Below are 15,646 nucleotides of genomic sequence, written 5' to 3'. Positions count from 1 at the left end.
ATAATAATAAAATAATTATTATTATTATTATTATTATTATTATTATTCACGTTGATTATGATGATGATAATAATAATAATAATAATAATAATAATAATAATAATAATAATAATAATAATAATAATAATATTATAATATGATGATGATGATGATGATGATGATAATAATATAATAATATTATTATTATTATTATTATTATTATTATTATTATTCACGTTGATTATGATGATAATAATAATAATAATAATAATAATAATAATAATAATAATAATAATAATGATAATAATAATAATAATAATAATAATAATAATAATAATAATAATAATAATAATAATAATACATTTTACATTATAACTTATAATTACATTTAAAATAAAAAATAAAAAAGCTTACAAAAGGAGGGGAAAAAGCGATTTATACAATTCCACATTCACTTGGTAGCTAGAGAAGCACTCTAGAGAAGAGGAGATACGGACAAAAAAAAGCTGTTCAAGTCTGTAACGGGAGAACATATTCACTCACATTGTTCTGTCCATCTGTGACTGTGACATCAGATCACTTTGTTCTACTTTCATCTATCGCCGTATTCTTTACCGTCTTTGTATTTTATCACTTCGTTTCAGCTCAGGAATTCCAATGAAGCTCCCGTTTATACGGCCTTCTGCTGTGACGTCTGAGGGTTCATTCAACTTCATCCTGTAGTTTTCAAAAAACACGCTTACAAAACACGGCACATCTTTCCGTTCGACTCCACCATTAAGTTCACCGCGAACGGAAGCTGTGCTCCTGAATAATATGAGTGGATTTTGGCTCTCATGGGGTCTTGTAGCACACAAACCGTACATGTTTTATTTAAAGGCACTTTATAAAACCAAACTCTCCAGAACAGGAGCAAAACTAAAAGCAAAGAATGAAGTGGTATGACTCGCAATCCATTTATTCTTGCAAAAGAAGAAAAAAAAAAGTTCCCTTTGGATGTATTTTTAACCAACTCCAAAGCAACAAACAGCATAATGCATGCCTTAAATCAAGGACAAATAAAACAGAAAAATTATTCGTGGTTTAACATTTAAAAATACTGTAAGGTTTAATTAATAGGTTTTTCAAGGTTGTCTGCTATACGTGCTTCACTAAAAACAGCGATCACTTACCCAGGATCCCCCTCAAAGAGAATAGCGCTCCAGGCGATTGAATCTTTAATGATCTGAACTGAACTATAAACCCAAGGCATTGAATCATGCATCAATAAATAAACAGCTATGGGTTATTGTATGTGCGCCTGGCGTATTTAAACAGTCACCACCATCTCAACCACCAATTATAACCCAGAGTTATTAGATTACAAATTAAAGCGCACGTTTGCGGCGCAGCAACCTGAGAACGAATGCGGCTAATTATTCCAGAGGACGTTGAAATCGCAAAGCATTTAAAGCACTTTTGCAAATCATTTAAGATGCCCTCAAGATTAAAATGAGCCTTTCTAGCTTTTAAATTACACATATAAAGTCGTGTCAAAAAAATCTTCCGTGCGCGCTCGCTTCTCGATAAACACGTTGTTTTTTTAAATGTCAGAATAAAGTAGCGGCGCATGCAACGCTGACCTACAATTAGCACCCGCCAGCTTAATACCTTTTGATTGAAAGCATAAAAATAATTAGTCAATCTGCATAATTGCTAATTAGATACTAATGCATATGTACTCGCAATTAACAACAGCTGCATGGAATAAAGGTAGAATAAATTCGCCTCTGAATGCCAAAGGAAGTATACGGCTCGCGAACACGACTCGTACATTAGCTCCCAGTCGCTTTCTTACAAATGCTTGAAAGTTTTTTTTTTTTTGTTTTTTTCCCAAACCCTCGAATTGTAGAGCTTAACAGTATCCCGTAATTATCATCTCAGAGGGTTGCTTTTGTTCGAATGTTTTTTTTTTTGCGGCAAAGGAAATCAGCTTTCTGAAGCCTACACACGCGGAGCGGGATGTCGGGATCTCCCGCCGAGTCCAAATGGAGCCCACTCAGATACATGTTTCCCTGTGTTCTTAAGTTGTTGCCAGGAATTGACGTTGACAGTCCTGTCAGAGGCACTCAAAAAGCGGAGTGGGGTTTTTTTGTGTGGCTTTTTTGCATAAGGTAACAAACAACTATAACGCCGGAGCAGGGGTAAACACCGAAGAAAGGAAATATATAAGAGATAAACGCTCGCAACTTGGGAGATTAATTCGATCTGCACAACAACCTCGAACCCTCGGTTCCCCTGCGGTTGTTACAGATCATCAGAAGTTGACAAATTAATCCTCACAGCCAGTTTTTACAGAAGACTGCATCCTGAACTCGCCGAGCATGCAGGCATAGAGAGATTTGTACGCGGCACACAATGGCTTCACGTACTAGAACCCGGCGTTCCGTGGCATCTGAGTGCAGGCGACCCACAGAGGCGTATGTTTTCACCGCTTTTCTTAACTGCGATTTAGAAAGAGCATTGTGCGACATTCTGGGTTCAGGTAGATGTAAAGCTCGAGTTTTCACAGAATCCGTGACCTTGGATGGGGCCTTATAAGCAACGTCGCGGCATTCTGTGGTTGCATATTTTTCTAGAACGACTCTCTATACCTGGCTTTCTGATTGAACATGCATTAGCATTCAAAAGTCTGCGGTCGGTAAACGTTCGTGAAAGAAGTCATCAAGTACATTGAATTGAGCAAAACTACAGTAAATTTTGTGAAATGATTTTACAATTTATAAATAGGCAAATATAAGTGGCTATTTGCATAATAGTATTTGTTAGTGATACGCTATTTGCACTACTTGAAAATAGCTGATTCTACTTACACTTAATAGCAGGGTTTTCAGCTATTTGTATAGCTTACTGCAAACAGTTGCAATTATCTGCACGTGACTATTTACACTAACTCCGCCCACTAGCTTGTGGTTGGGCTCACGTTAGTGGGCGGGGTTAGTGTAAATAGCCTCTGCCAATAAACAGTTTAGGATTAGATTCACTGTGATGCAAAGCTTATAAAGAATTCAGTGTTAAATGATCCTTCAGAAATCATAGTAATTTTTACTGTTACTTTGATCAATTTAATGCATTCGTTAAAAACTAAACGAAACAAAAAAATTTAACTTTATATTTATACATTAATGTGACTATATACCCCCCAGTCTGTAATACACACACACACACAAGCAAACACACTTCAAAGAGCGTTGAGTTCACAAGTTGAGTGAAATTAACTTTTCTGCTGCACTGCAGTGCTTTCACAGTCTGTGCAGCAGGAGTTTAGATGAACCTTTTGATATGCTTAATTAATGAAACTGGTGTGTGTCTGAACATCTCCTCAGACTTTTATCAATGCACGCCGATCCATACCGAAGCCTGGTTCGCGATTACAGTCCGCTTTCATTTAAGACCGATACAAGTCGGGTTAACCAGCAATTAGTTATCTACAGTATATTTCAGTCGGTGTCTTTGAACTCGCTAATCGTTATATTTCAGCTTTGGTAGGAACAAGTCCCAAAGGTCCACGCCAAATTGTAAGCCGATGCACATCTTTACGCTTATTTTGAAAGTTGAGTTATACGATGCACTGTAGAGTTTGATGCTCCCTGTGCCACCGAGACCTCCGTGACGTAAAAGAAGCTCAATTTGATTTGTTCATCTCATCTCTTACTGACCTCTAATTGATGTTGCCATCCGAGCTTGGTGATGCTCCCAATATAGCCCCTGTGTGTGTCCAATATTTGATTATGCTCCGGTCTCCATGGCACCGCGGCCATTTGTGTGCTAATTAATTAGCAGGCTTAAGAGCTTGTAGATAATTGGTGTGTACACCACCATCAATTCCATTAAAAAGAGCAATTATCACCTACCTTATGCAAATGATTGTTTCTGAGCTCCCCCCTCTCTCATCAAATTAAAAGGAGACACTTGAGTCGTGCCGCTCTGCACTAGATCACACTTTCAATATCATATTAATAGCAAGAAAAGACGCGGAGCCTCACGGATGCACACGTGACGTCCGTAATGAATCTTTAGAGACCGATAGTGGGTGCGTGGAAAAATCGGAGAATATCCTGGTGCGAAAAACTGTCCAAAAACTAGTTGAACTGCTCAAATGAATGGCGAGGTGCAAACGTGCGCATGTTAACTATCTCTGACCTTGGGGCGACACAGGTGCTGGAGCAGATCTATGGCTCTCTGTGATGGGAAAAGTAGGTCATTGAGTGCTATGGCTGGAAATATAAAAACTGAACATCTTTGCCGCATGAGACCCCAACAGGGAAATCGTCGCTAAATAAATCAAGTGCGTACTGAGCCCAGCAGAGCTTCACTCTCTCAGCCCAGAGAGACGCCACTGACCATTAGCTTATAAATACACATACTTCCATCACGGCTCTTTTCACGCAGGAAGTGACCTCAAACCCTACGGTGACATATTAAGGACAATGTCATATAAATCAAATGTCTTCTTTTGACCGACCTTTCCTAATTTTACTCAAGGTGAGAATGAAGGCTCTGCCGGTTCACGCTGCTGAGATGAGCAACATCACACATCATTTTCCTTTCGAAGCATTTTTTTATTACAGCTGCACAAACCACTGCTTTTTTTCTGTAAATGTTCTTTGCTTTTCATTCGGTTGATTTCAAATTTTTAGGGGCATTTGGGTGAATTTCACAAAGTCGTCAATAACGGATCCAGGCTCAAAATAAACAAAAGGAAGGAAACAAGAAAATGCTTGAGCAAAATGCATTTTTTAAAATCATAATTTAGCGCTTTCATCATAAAATAATGCTGCTTACCACAATTCACCAAACTATATGATTCACCTATATGATTGTCAATTAAATATATTTAAATAGTAAAGCATCTAATATTATGCACTTATCTACATCTGTTGTACTTTGTTGCTTTTAATTTATTATTCATTTTATTTTATTTTATTTTATTTTAATAAATTATAAATTGAGAAATTTATGCAATTCGCCCATGATAATAATAATAATAATAATAATAATTATAATTATAATTCAAAATGTCCTAAAATAAGCTTCATTTCCTTTGTAAAATCATTTTTAAAATCATTAATTTTCTATGTAAAATATTCAGCATATGTTCCCTTTAATTTTGGCGTGAAATTATGATCTGAAATATGTGAGATTGATACATTTTACTCTTTAAAAATATTTTTATTTACAAGCAAGTAACACTGAATTATGACATAATAACATGATATTTGGTAGTTAACATTTATTTTACAGTTATTCAGTGTACCATCTATAAAGCAACTGCTACTATCTAACCAGACATCTAAATAGTCCTAATCAGACACAAGAAGTAGCAAGACACTTTGTTGTGTGTGTGTGTGTGTGTGTGTGTACTGAGATTCCCATGCCTTCTGTCATTATACACAGCATCAAGAGTTCAGCGTTAACAGAAACTAAAGCTGGAAACTTTACGCCGCGTCTGGCGAAAACGCAGTAAAGCAAACTCCTGAACGCAGATCTCCTGAATCTCTTAATGCGCATCTACTCCATTTGTGCACAAATACGCATAATTATGCAATTTTGCCTCGACCCATCTCTTATTTATTACAACTACATTCACTTGCGCAAACTTCATTCTGCGTGTCGTGAGAGCACTCTGTATTTGCAGTGTAAACCGTTATTGCAGAACATTAAACTGTTGTACGCATCGAGTGGGAAGGCGTGTAATGAAAACTATCATCTGTGATATTCGTCTTGCTCTCCGGCTCAGCTCCTCCTCTCCTCTGTTAAGTTCAGAGACAAAGAGAGAAGCAGAGTTACTGGAGCAGACTCACCGGAGTTGGGGTCCGAGTTGCCGTCCGCTTCAGTCCTCTTGTCCGGAGAGGCCTGCTCGTAGAAGTCGTCCTGCGCCTGCACCAGAGGAAGAGGGTGTGAGAGGAGCGGCCCACTGCCCACGGGCTCGTGGTCCCCCAGACCACTGTCACTGCAGCTTTCCTGAGACCCGTCCGGCAGGTGAAACGTGACGCGCCGCTGCGACTACAAAACCAGAGAGCAGAGAGACAGAGCCACACGTTACCGCCTGTCTCCTTCTGACCCCGCTTTCGCTCAATATCGTGGATTGAGACTGAATTGCAAATTTGAGAGCTGAGGGGATTCGTGGACTTTTTTTTTTTTTATAGAAATGAATAGTTGTTTTTTGGAATTTGGTTTGGTCGAAATTGCCCCTCGGCACAGCAAACACAAGTCACGTTTCACTTTACGAAGCTCTCGCCGCTAAGGAACGCGTGGCATCATGTGTGCAGTGGATGCAGAGTAATGCGCTAATGATATAATGTGTTAATAATCGCTCAAAATGACAGTGTTATGGCATGCAAGCATGTAAGGTGACATGATGAGATGTGGCATGCTGTTGATAGATAGATGGATAAATAGATAGATGATAGATAGATAGATGGAAACCAGTCTTTTTATGCTCAACCAGGCTGCATCAACAGATACAACTATTAATGTGGTAAAACAGCATCACAATTTACAATAAAATGTACAATTCAAAATAAGTGATTTCCATTTTAATATATTTTAAAATGTGATATTAAATATTTTATTACTGAATATGTATTAAAAAGTAGTTTTTTTACATTTTAAAAAATTGACATTAAATTTTACAATAAAATATACTATTTAAAACATATATTTATTTATTATTATTTTAATATATTGTGAAATTCAATGCCATGCAAAACATTTATTTTAATGTCAAATATTAAAATGTGTTTTGTAATATATTTAATATCGCATTTAATATATAATACATACAATTTAGTATTGAATATATTCTATATAAATAAATGTTCTTTTTAAAAATGGCATCAAAGCATTCAATAAAATTTACTATTTAAAGAAGTGTTTAAAAAAAAAAAAAAAAAAAAAATAAATATATATATATATATATATATATATATATATATATATATATATACACATTTTTATGTAATTTATTGCTATGATGCAATAGAATTACAAACATCATAAAAATTTACTAAATCTAAAAAAAATAATCATTTGTGAAATTCTATTTATTTCTGTAATGCAACATTTATTTTCAATTTACTATTGTTTTCTATTTGAAAATGTATTTATCAAATCATTCTAACATGCTAATTTGTTTCTCAAGATTTGATGAATATACAGTCGATAACCACAGCATTTGTTTAAAATATAAATATTTTATTGCAGTCTTTGCTGTAACTTTTGATTAATTTATTGTGTCCTTCCTGAATAAAAGTAAAAAAAAAGCACACGCACATTATCCTTACACCCCTCCCCAAACCTCTGAACAGTATGAGTTGTGGTGATAGAGGTGAAACGTTCTATGTTCAGTGCTCTAGAAGACGGCCGGTCAGCACAGGTTCTGCCCACGGTGCTGGTAGGCGTTGGCGGAATAGCACTGCTGGGTTGGCACGGCCCGGCCAGAGCGTCCCGGTTCACATGCCATGTGCTCACACCGTGTGAAGGTTCCGGCATCACCATCGATGCAGCGCTCCTGTGTTACCCTGCATCCGCGAGCTTTCCTTTACTTCCACACGTCGTCGTTTATGCACAATCCAACACGCTTGCACCTCTCCGGCACAATTACTGGGAAATAATCACACGCGCGATTCCAACCGAGCACGCTTCTTGCTGCTTTTCAACTAAATATTTCTGCACTGCTGATCTCGGTCACTTGCTAATTTTGAGCATACTCCAAGAAATTCTAATGACATTTCGCAAAGTCCAGCACCGAGCTCTCCGCTAACCTTTCTGAGCGGGAAGTTGTCTTTTTTTGCACCATCTCTGTCGACTGTCTTAGACAACTCTGCTGTAATTATTGGCAAAAGCAAAGGTCAGCCAATCTCAGCGCTATGCAAATGACCTCATTATATAATTTGGAGCATTTCAGAAAGCAAGTGACATTCAATTAGAGGTAAAAAAGAGGAGAACGGTAACTTCAGCGCGACAGCCTGAGCTACGGACCACTTAAGCTGGACAAACCACAGCGGCTCCCTTCTCAGATCTCCGAACAATCTCGACGACCTTTTCACCTTTTGACCACTCGCTTCGCAAAACGATTCACGCAAGAAACTACGACGATCATTGTTTATAGTAATTAACTGAGGAAAACATTTCAGAATAAGACTTTGCAGTTTACTTGTCATTATTTACTTGAGATTTAAAGTTGTTGAAGTAGCTAGATATGCTGTGAAAAGTAATAAATAAGTGTAAAAGTAAGTGTGAAACGAACGCAATCGTAAACAAATAAAATGTGAGTTGGTGGCACAGCCAGTCTGAAGTGTTAAATTGCACTTTTATCACAGAGATGTGTGTTTTAAATAGTCTGAGGGTGCACACAACTACATGTGTGTGTGTGTGTGTGTGTGTGTGTGTGTGTGTAAGTACGGTCATATGATAAACTGATGACGAATGCTATCAGATACGAAAGATATCACACAAGGATAACCACAAGTCATGTGTAGTATTTTTATTCATTTGATATCCTCGGGTTTTGCCATAAAACACACACAGCATTCATCTCCCATCACAATACAATATCATCAGAGCAGTATTGTGTGTAGATCAGCTTGCAGAGTGAAATACTGCACCTCTAATGTCCCAGCGTGATACGCAAACCACCATGAAATGAATGCACAGGTATGTGATCACACTTCTATTATAAACTGTCATAAAAAAAGACTTAATACACGTGCATTATATGCAGTGATAATGAATCATGACTGCTTATGTGCTCATAATGTTTTAGTTTACTTCAAATGTTGAATACTTTATATCCGATATCAGTGCTATGCAAATGATCTCATTGTATAGTTTGGAGTATTTTAGTTCATATATATATATATATATATATATATATATATATATATATATATATATATATATATATATATATATATATACACATATACATATATATACATATATATATATATTTCAATTTGTCTCAAAAAGGGAAATATTTCAGGCCTTTATTTGTTTCAATTTTAATGATTATGGATTAAAGATAAAAAAAAAAAAATCCAGTGTTTCACAAAATTAGAATACAATGACAAAGTTCGACATTGCAGGCTCCCTGTGCCCCAATCTAGTCAGCTAATTAACTCAAAACACCTGCAAAGGTTTCCTCAGCCTTGAAATTGTCTCAGTCTGGCTTAGTAGGCTTCAGAATCATGGGGAAGTCTGCTGACTTGACAGTTGTGCAGAAGACCATCATTGACACCCTCCATAAGGAGGGAAAGTCTCAAAAGGCAATTGCAAAAGATGTCGGATGCTCACAGAGCGCGGTATCGAAGTATAGTGTTAAGAGGAAGAGAAAAAATGTGGCCGGAAAAGTTGCACGAGTGTCAGGGATGACCGCAGCCTTGAGAGGATTGCTAAGCAAGGGCGGATCAGAAATTTGGAGGAGCTTCATAAGGAGGCTGGTGTCAGTGCATCAAGCCACATCCACCACGTCTGCATGACATGGGCTCTATATATATATATATATATACACATATACACACACACATTATAAATGTTTTGCAGGACTTTTTATTTAATTGGCAAATTGTTTAAATAATAATAATAAATCTTAAAAACAAAAAGAACAAATTAATGAATAAATGAATGAATTTTGTGTGGTTTCTGTTTCTTACATAAGTTAATCTTATTTTAGGACTATTTTTACTGGGGGGAAAAAAATAGGACAACAAGAGGTTTATCTATGTATATGTTCCTCGTATTAAGCCACCAAATCATAAATATAAGGAACACAAATCACAATTTTGTTTTTGTGGCAATTTGACAGACTCTGGCTCATCTCGAGGGACACATTGACCTGCGCTGCTTATCGCAAATATGCAAAGAAAAACGGTCCAATAATCCTATTTTCAATGGTCCGAAAATATATTTTTTAATAAAAAAAGGATGCAAAACACAGCTTTACGGCCAGTGAGAAATATGTATTGCTACATTTTCACAATTCTCCAAAAGTTAATGCAGGACCCCGCGTGCCAGGCGAAAGTCAATGTGGGCACGGATGTGTGCGTTTGCCCAGCAGTCACTCACTGCTGTATTAGCATAAGACCAGCTTAAACCTTCGCCACTGCCAATTTACACGCAATCACGGCTTATCATGCTTGTCAGCCCATATTAGCGGCGCGTTTTTATACTGCAACGGGCCAAACGCGCTGGCGACGGCACTGGCGCTAAGCAAACATAGCCGCTTTCAGCTAAGATGTTTGCCCTCGTCAAAGTACACAGAATCGGTGTCACAGAAGTTTCCGATCGCGCCGCCCGATTCCCTCACTTGGGGCTCAGGAGCGAAAAAAGAAAAGAAAAGAAAGCGGATGCCTCTAAAGCGCTTTTCAGAAAATGGAGACATCTTTGGCTGTGAGTAAATAGGCAATTACGGCATGCAGAAACAAATCTGCGAACATGCAGATCTTTAATGAATTACATTTCCTACGTTTCAGGCTTATGTCAGTTTTTCTAAGGAGGAATTTCAGGGCTTGCTTATGAGTGCTTCACATCCAACAGAGTAGCGCTTAATGGATTTGCGTTAAGTCTGGGTTTAACCTAGCCTCCTGCTCGGCAAAAGTCATCGCCGTCTGAGAACTGTTATCGCGGTTTAGCGGCAGATCAGGTCTCTGTGTAGAGATTAGCGCCGTAGTTTGCTGGAACTTTCCAGCGAATGTCACAAAAACCTCAGAACATCTTCCGTAATTCTCTCGGAGGCACAACAAATCTGGCTGGAGTTCACGCGCTGTCGTACCCGTTCTTAACGTGACGATTTTAAGTCCGCATCGAGAACGTTTCACATCTAGGGTCAGCATTCGCTCTACCTCCGTATGAATAAGGAGATTTTTCGCAGCCGGATGCCACACGTCTGAGAAATAATAGACTGCTGTTTCTGTCTGGATCTCATGGGACGACTCATTGGCAAGCGCACCTCTCGCTTCCTCCATCTCTCAGTGTTTCTCCCGAGGGGTGGAGACGCTAACAACCCCCTCCATTTCCACCACGAGCGAGCGTGCTGTCGGAAAACGCCGCTCTCTTTCGCACCTGAAACCAGCCTTGCAGTGGGTCTTAACCAGGCGCAAAATTTCCAGGCGTAAAAACTGCAAACGTAACCTTTTGTATCTTACCGTGAGCGCTAAATTAACTCCTGAGTGGGCTTTACGTGTGAAATATATAATAAGGATTTTAAAAGATTCTAAAAGAACCTTTTGTGTAACGGAAAGCTGCCATTTATGTTAAAGTACTCTTCGAGTAAACATAAAGGGGCGATGCAGTTAACCCAGTTATCGTTTTATAATCTAGTCTAGTTAAGCTTTAAGATAATATAAGCTCTTAAAGCTTCTGCTAAGAAAAATCACTAGAGTGCCTGGTAAAACAGTAACTGAGAAGCTGAATGGTGCATTATTATCTATAAAAAAAGAGCGCTGGTTTGTCATGTGAGAGCTGCAAAAGAAGCAGTGTTTAGAATGCACTGCTTCTTCTGAATAAACACAAGAAAACAATGCATTTATTTGAAATAGAAACTTCTGTAACATTGTAAACCCTAGATCTTAAAACCAGTCTTAAGTCACTGGGGTATATTTGTAGCAATAGCCAAAAATACACTGCATTCTTGATTTTTCATTTATGCCAAAAATCATTAGGACTTTAAGTAAAGATAGTTTTTCAAGATGTTTTATGAATTTCCTACTTTATATCAAACCTAAATGTTTTAATGTTTTTAGTAATATGCTTTGCAAAGTATTTCATTTTGACAACTTTAAAGGCAATTTTCTCAGCATTTTATTTTATAGAATCCTCAGATTCCAGATTCTTAAATACTTGCATCTAATATTGAAATATTGTCATATCCCAACAAACTTTTTCATCAATGAAAATATGATATTTCAGGTGATGTATAAATCTTAATTTCACAAAATTGACCCTTATGACTAGTTCACTAAGTCACTCTTTTGATTAATGAGTTAATTTCTTATTATTGACTCCAAATATTTGAATGGTAGTGTATCAGTTAAGTTAAGTTAACCAATCAAACCATCACCCACAGGAAAAAGCCTTTATTAAAGACTTGCTTGTCACTTTTTTTTTTTTAATACATCAAATATGTCACTGCTGTTTTTAGCTGGGTGTCACGGTAAAGAGTGTGCTTGCAAACCAACAAAGACTTAAAAAAAAACAAAAAGAAAGCCATAATAGCGCAATCAGCAGATCACTCAAACAGTGATTAATATATCCGCACAATGACTCACACGTGTAGGTAGATGCATACACGCAAAATAAAAGGGCAAGCTTGTGACAGGAAATTGAGGTTCTGGTCTCAGCGTGGATATTTCCATAGCAGCCCTAATGTGCTTTTCATTTGCAGGCGATTGCTCAGATTGCTGAAAGGAGGAGAGGGAAAGTCTACCACCTCTTCCAACCTCACACACTCGAGAAAATAATCCAATCCAGCAATGCCTCATCACCTGCTGAAACAAGTTACGGCTTTTCAGAATCATTGACCTCTACACAACAACACCAGAAAACACACGAGCATTCAAACCAGCAGCACCTATGGCTAACAACACCGATCCAACTGACTTCCAGACATTTAGTTCTGTTAACTCTTCTACATTCTTCTGCCAGTGCAACACAGAAATAGATTTGTGAAAACCTGGCATTTACAGTCATCTGCATTTTTGTTTATTCATTAAATATCTGTGCTCAATTTTATTTACGCTTTCAGCTACAAGTAAGCGCCCAATATGAGCTATATTTACCGCATTTGATGATGCATCAATCCATTACACAGATTCTCTCTTAAACTGAATGCTGAAAATATTGGGCTGGCAGACTGAATTGATGACAGAGAAAAATGGGCTATGTAATATAAACTCAAAGCCAACAGAAATATAATGTACAATATAGCATATGAAATGAAAGAAAATATTGTAAATGCAAAGCAATCGCTGTGTTAGTGGTTCTGAGAAGTACTAAAATAATTATTAATGGAACAGATAGATAGATAGATAGATAGATAGATCTCATTAAAACACAACTAGCTTCAGTTTAACTGTCTTTGCGAACCACCAAAAGCCAAAAGGAATATTTTTTCACAATTCCTCAGATGAGATCTGTCATTTATAGTTGTTTATCTCTTTTTCCACACACTTGTTAGCGGGTTTTCTGTGGAAAAAATAGTCACTTAAAACTCCCTGCTAGAATAAGTTGGGAGAACTGCCAGCAGTGTTTGTGAAATACTAGATATATAGATATATATATATATATACAGTACACGCACACACTTTTTTTGAAAGCATCATTGTTGCTGAAGCCGTAGTGCGTGAGAGATATATATCCTGCTTTATGGAGGTGTTTTTATGGAGTGAAACGGAGCACCGATACGGGAGATGTAGAGTCCGTCCGGAGTCATAATAAAAGGCTGTCTGCCCTCTGTTGGCGTGAAGACACTACTGCAGCAGATGAAGACAGACCCTGCACGCTTTGCCTTTTGTAGCCCTCTTTCTTTTCACCGTCCCTTCTTTTTTATCTACTTAAATCGGTTCATTTTCCCTCCCCCTTCTCCATTATGGTGCTCCATGGCCCTCTCTCCACCTCGTTTCCGTCGCACATCAGAGGAGAAGGTTTCCGTGCAGCGCCGAAGGCCTCGTTCGGCTCGGCTCTCTGTAGTGTGGCTCTCAGCACATGTGTTCTCTGGTAATGATCCCCTCGCTCCTCATTACAGGCAGAACGCTGTGACCTCCCTCCCATCGTACGGGCCCTTTCATTGGCCTTCTGGCTCAAACGCCAGCCCGGGCCAATCTGCAGTCGTCCGCAGTCACAGAAAACATCTTTAGTATTTTCATACGCGGATGAGGGGGGAACGATACAATCCTTGAAGCTCGCATAACGCCCTTTTGTATGGGACAGAGCAAGACGGAAAGCTCTTTCATCACACAAACACACTGGACAGGTATTCATGACTTGGGAGGGATGAAACGCAAGCTTTAAAGAGGGGCTCTTCTCCCGGCGTCCCAAGAACATGGCCTCCAAGCCCCGAAACTGCTCTAACATGCCGAAAAAAAAGGTGAATAAAACATGCGCTGCCCTTGCATTGTTTTTCCATTGTGAAATCCTGAGTGTGCTGCTCGGAGCGCCTGTGGACACTCGGACCGCTAGCGTGAATGGATGTGTAGACTCATCCTGATGGAAATCGCAGAAATCTCCTGGTGGATGTGCTTTGGTGTGTTTTGTGCTGGGGGTCAGGGCTGCAGGCAAGGGTTTTTAAGCATTTCTGAAGCTTCTTGGTTACTTAGCGCAGCGGATTCAAGAAGATTTCAATGCAAACAAGCTGTTTAGAGGTACCTCCCGACACAATCTAAATATATGAGCTCACTCAAGTGAATGATCCTTGTAGAAACATGCCAAAGTAGCCAAATTTTGCCAGATGGTCTATTAGCCACCGGTATCTAGAAAATTAATACTAATACTAACAATAAAAACTAACCAAAAAAGTATATATGTACACACACACATACACTTATCTTCTTTATATATATATATATATATATATATATATATAAACTGTATAAAATATCTTTAGAAATAAACTTCTGATGTGTTTATAGCATGTAGCTGTCAGTTTCAGAGTTGCTTATTGATCCAAAACTCATGCATAATTTATTGACATTTTGGTCTCTAGATATGGAGACCAATCTTTCAAAGTCCAGAACAGCTAAAAGAAAATTCAGTAAGTTACTAAAAAATATATATATATATATATATATATATATATATATATATATATATATATATATATATATATAATTATAAATAATTTTGTTTATTCATTTTAGCAGTAGTTGTTTTTCAGCATGGATGCTTTAAAATTGACCAAAGGTGACAGTAAAGACATGTAAATGTAGCAAAAAGTTTCTGTTTCAAATAAATGATGTACTTGCTTGTACTTGAGAGTATTACAGCTTTCACAAAAATATATGGTGGCACAACCCTTCATGTGCCACTGAATCCAGATTTCAATGCACAATGTCAATGTTAATTTAAGGTCCAATACCAACATCAGCTCATGTGGATGTTGTGTAACCAAAATACAACGTTAAGTCAACATCAGATTGGTGTAAAATACTGACATCAACCTGATTGTTATTCTCTACCAAAATACAACACATGTCCGGCGTCATGTCCAAAGTTAACCTGACGTTATATTGATGTCTTGTGTCTGCTGGGGAGACTGGAGTAATGATGCTGAAAACGAAGCTTTCCATTAGGAATAAATGGCATTTTAAAACGTATTCTAATCAAAAACTTGTATTTTAAATAGCAAAATATCAGTTGTTACTGTATTGTAATGGAAGCCTTAGAAACGTCAAAAAATAAATCTAAAAACATATAAATAACCCAAATTTGATGAAGCAGTACACATACATGGGATACTGTGCCTCTTTTATCATCAAAAATTCACGAAAGCAGCTCAAACAGTGGAAGTTACACGCAACTAAACCCTAAGAATAGTAAGAGTGATATCAACAGCACTAGTCAGGCAAACGTCACTGATATTTGCTGCGAGTGTGATATTTTGGCAGAAACTACGGTTACCATGATACACAGG

At 37.7% G+C, this 15,646-nt stretch overlaps 1 protein-coding gene across 4 annotated transcripts in view; it reads right to left on the bottom strand.

Annotated features, from left to right (window-relative positions):
* The window catches only part of LOC122346848 (protocadherin-9), a 241,914-nt gene that overhangs the window by 72,588 nt on the left and 153,680 nt on the right, over positions 1-15,646 (bottom strand). For 2 of the 4 annotated variants that reach the window (XM_043241701.1, XM_043241704.1), the window contains exon 4: positions 5,823-6,024. The exons of 1 other annotated variant lie outside the window; for it this stretch is intronic. In XM_043241701.1, the coding sequence (XP_043097636.1) occupies positions 5,823-6,024 (202 nt within the window). The remainder of the gene's footprint in view (positions 1-5,822; positions 6,025-15,646) is intronic. One more of the 4 variants, XM_043241702.1, reaches the window with a different exon arrangement.

Source organism: Puntigrus tetrazona, chromosome 6 (genome assembly GCF_018831695.1).
Source record: "Puntigrus tetrazona isolate hp1 chromosome 6, ASM1883169v1, whole genome shotgun sequence".
Taxonomy (NCBI): domain Eukaryota; kingdom Metazoa; phylum Chordata; class Actinopteri; order Cypriniformes; family Cyprinidae; genus Puntigrus; species Puntigrus tetrazona.
The sequence above is the reverse complement of the archived record's forward strand: the minus strand, read 5'-3'. Positions and strand labels throughout refer to the sequence as shown.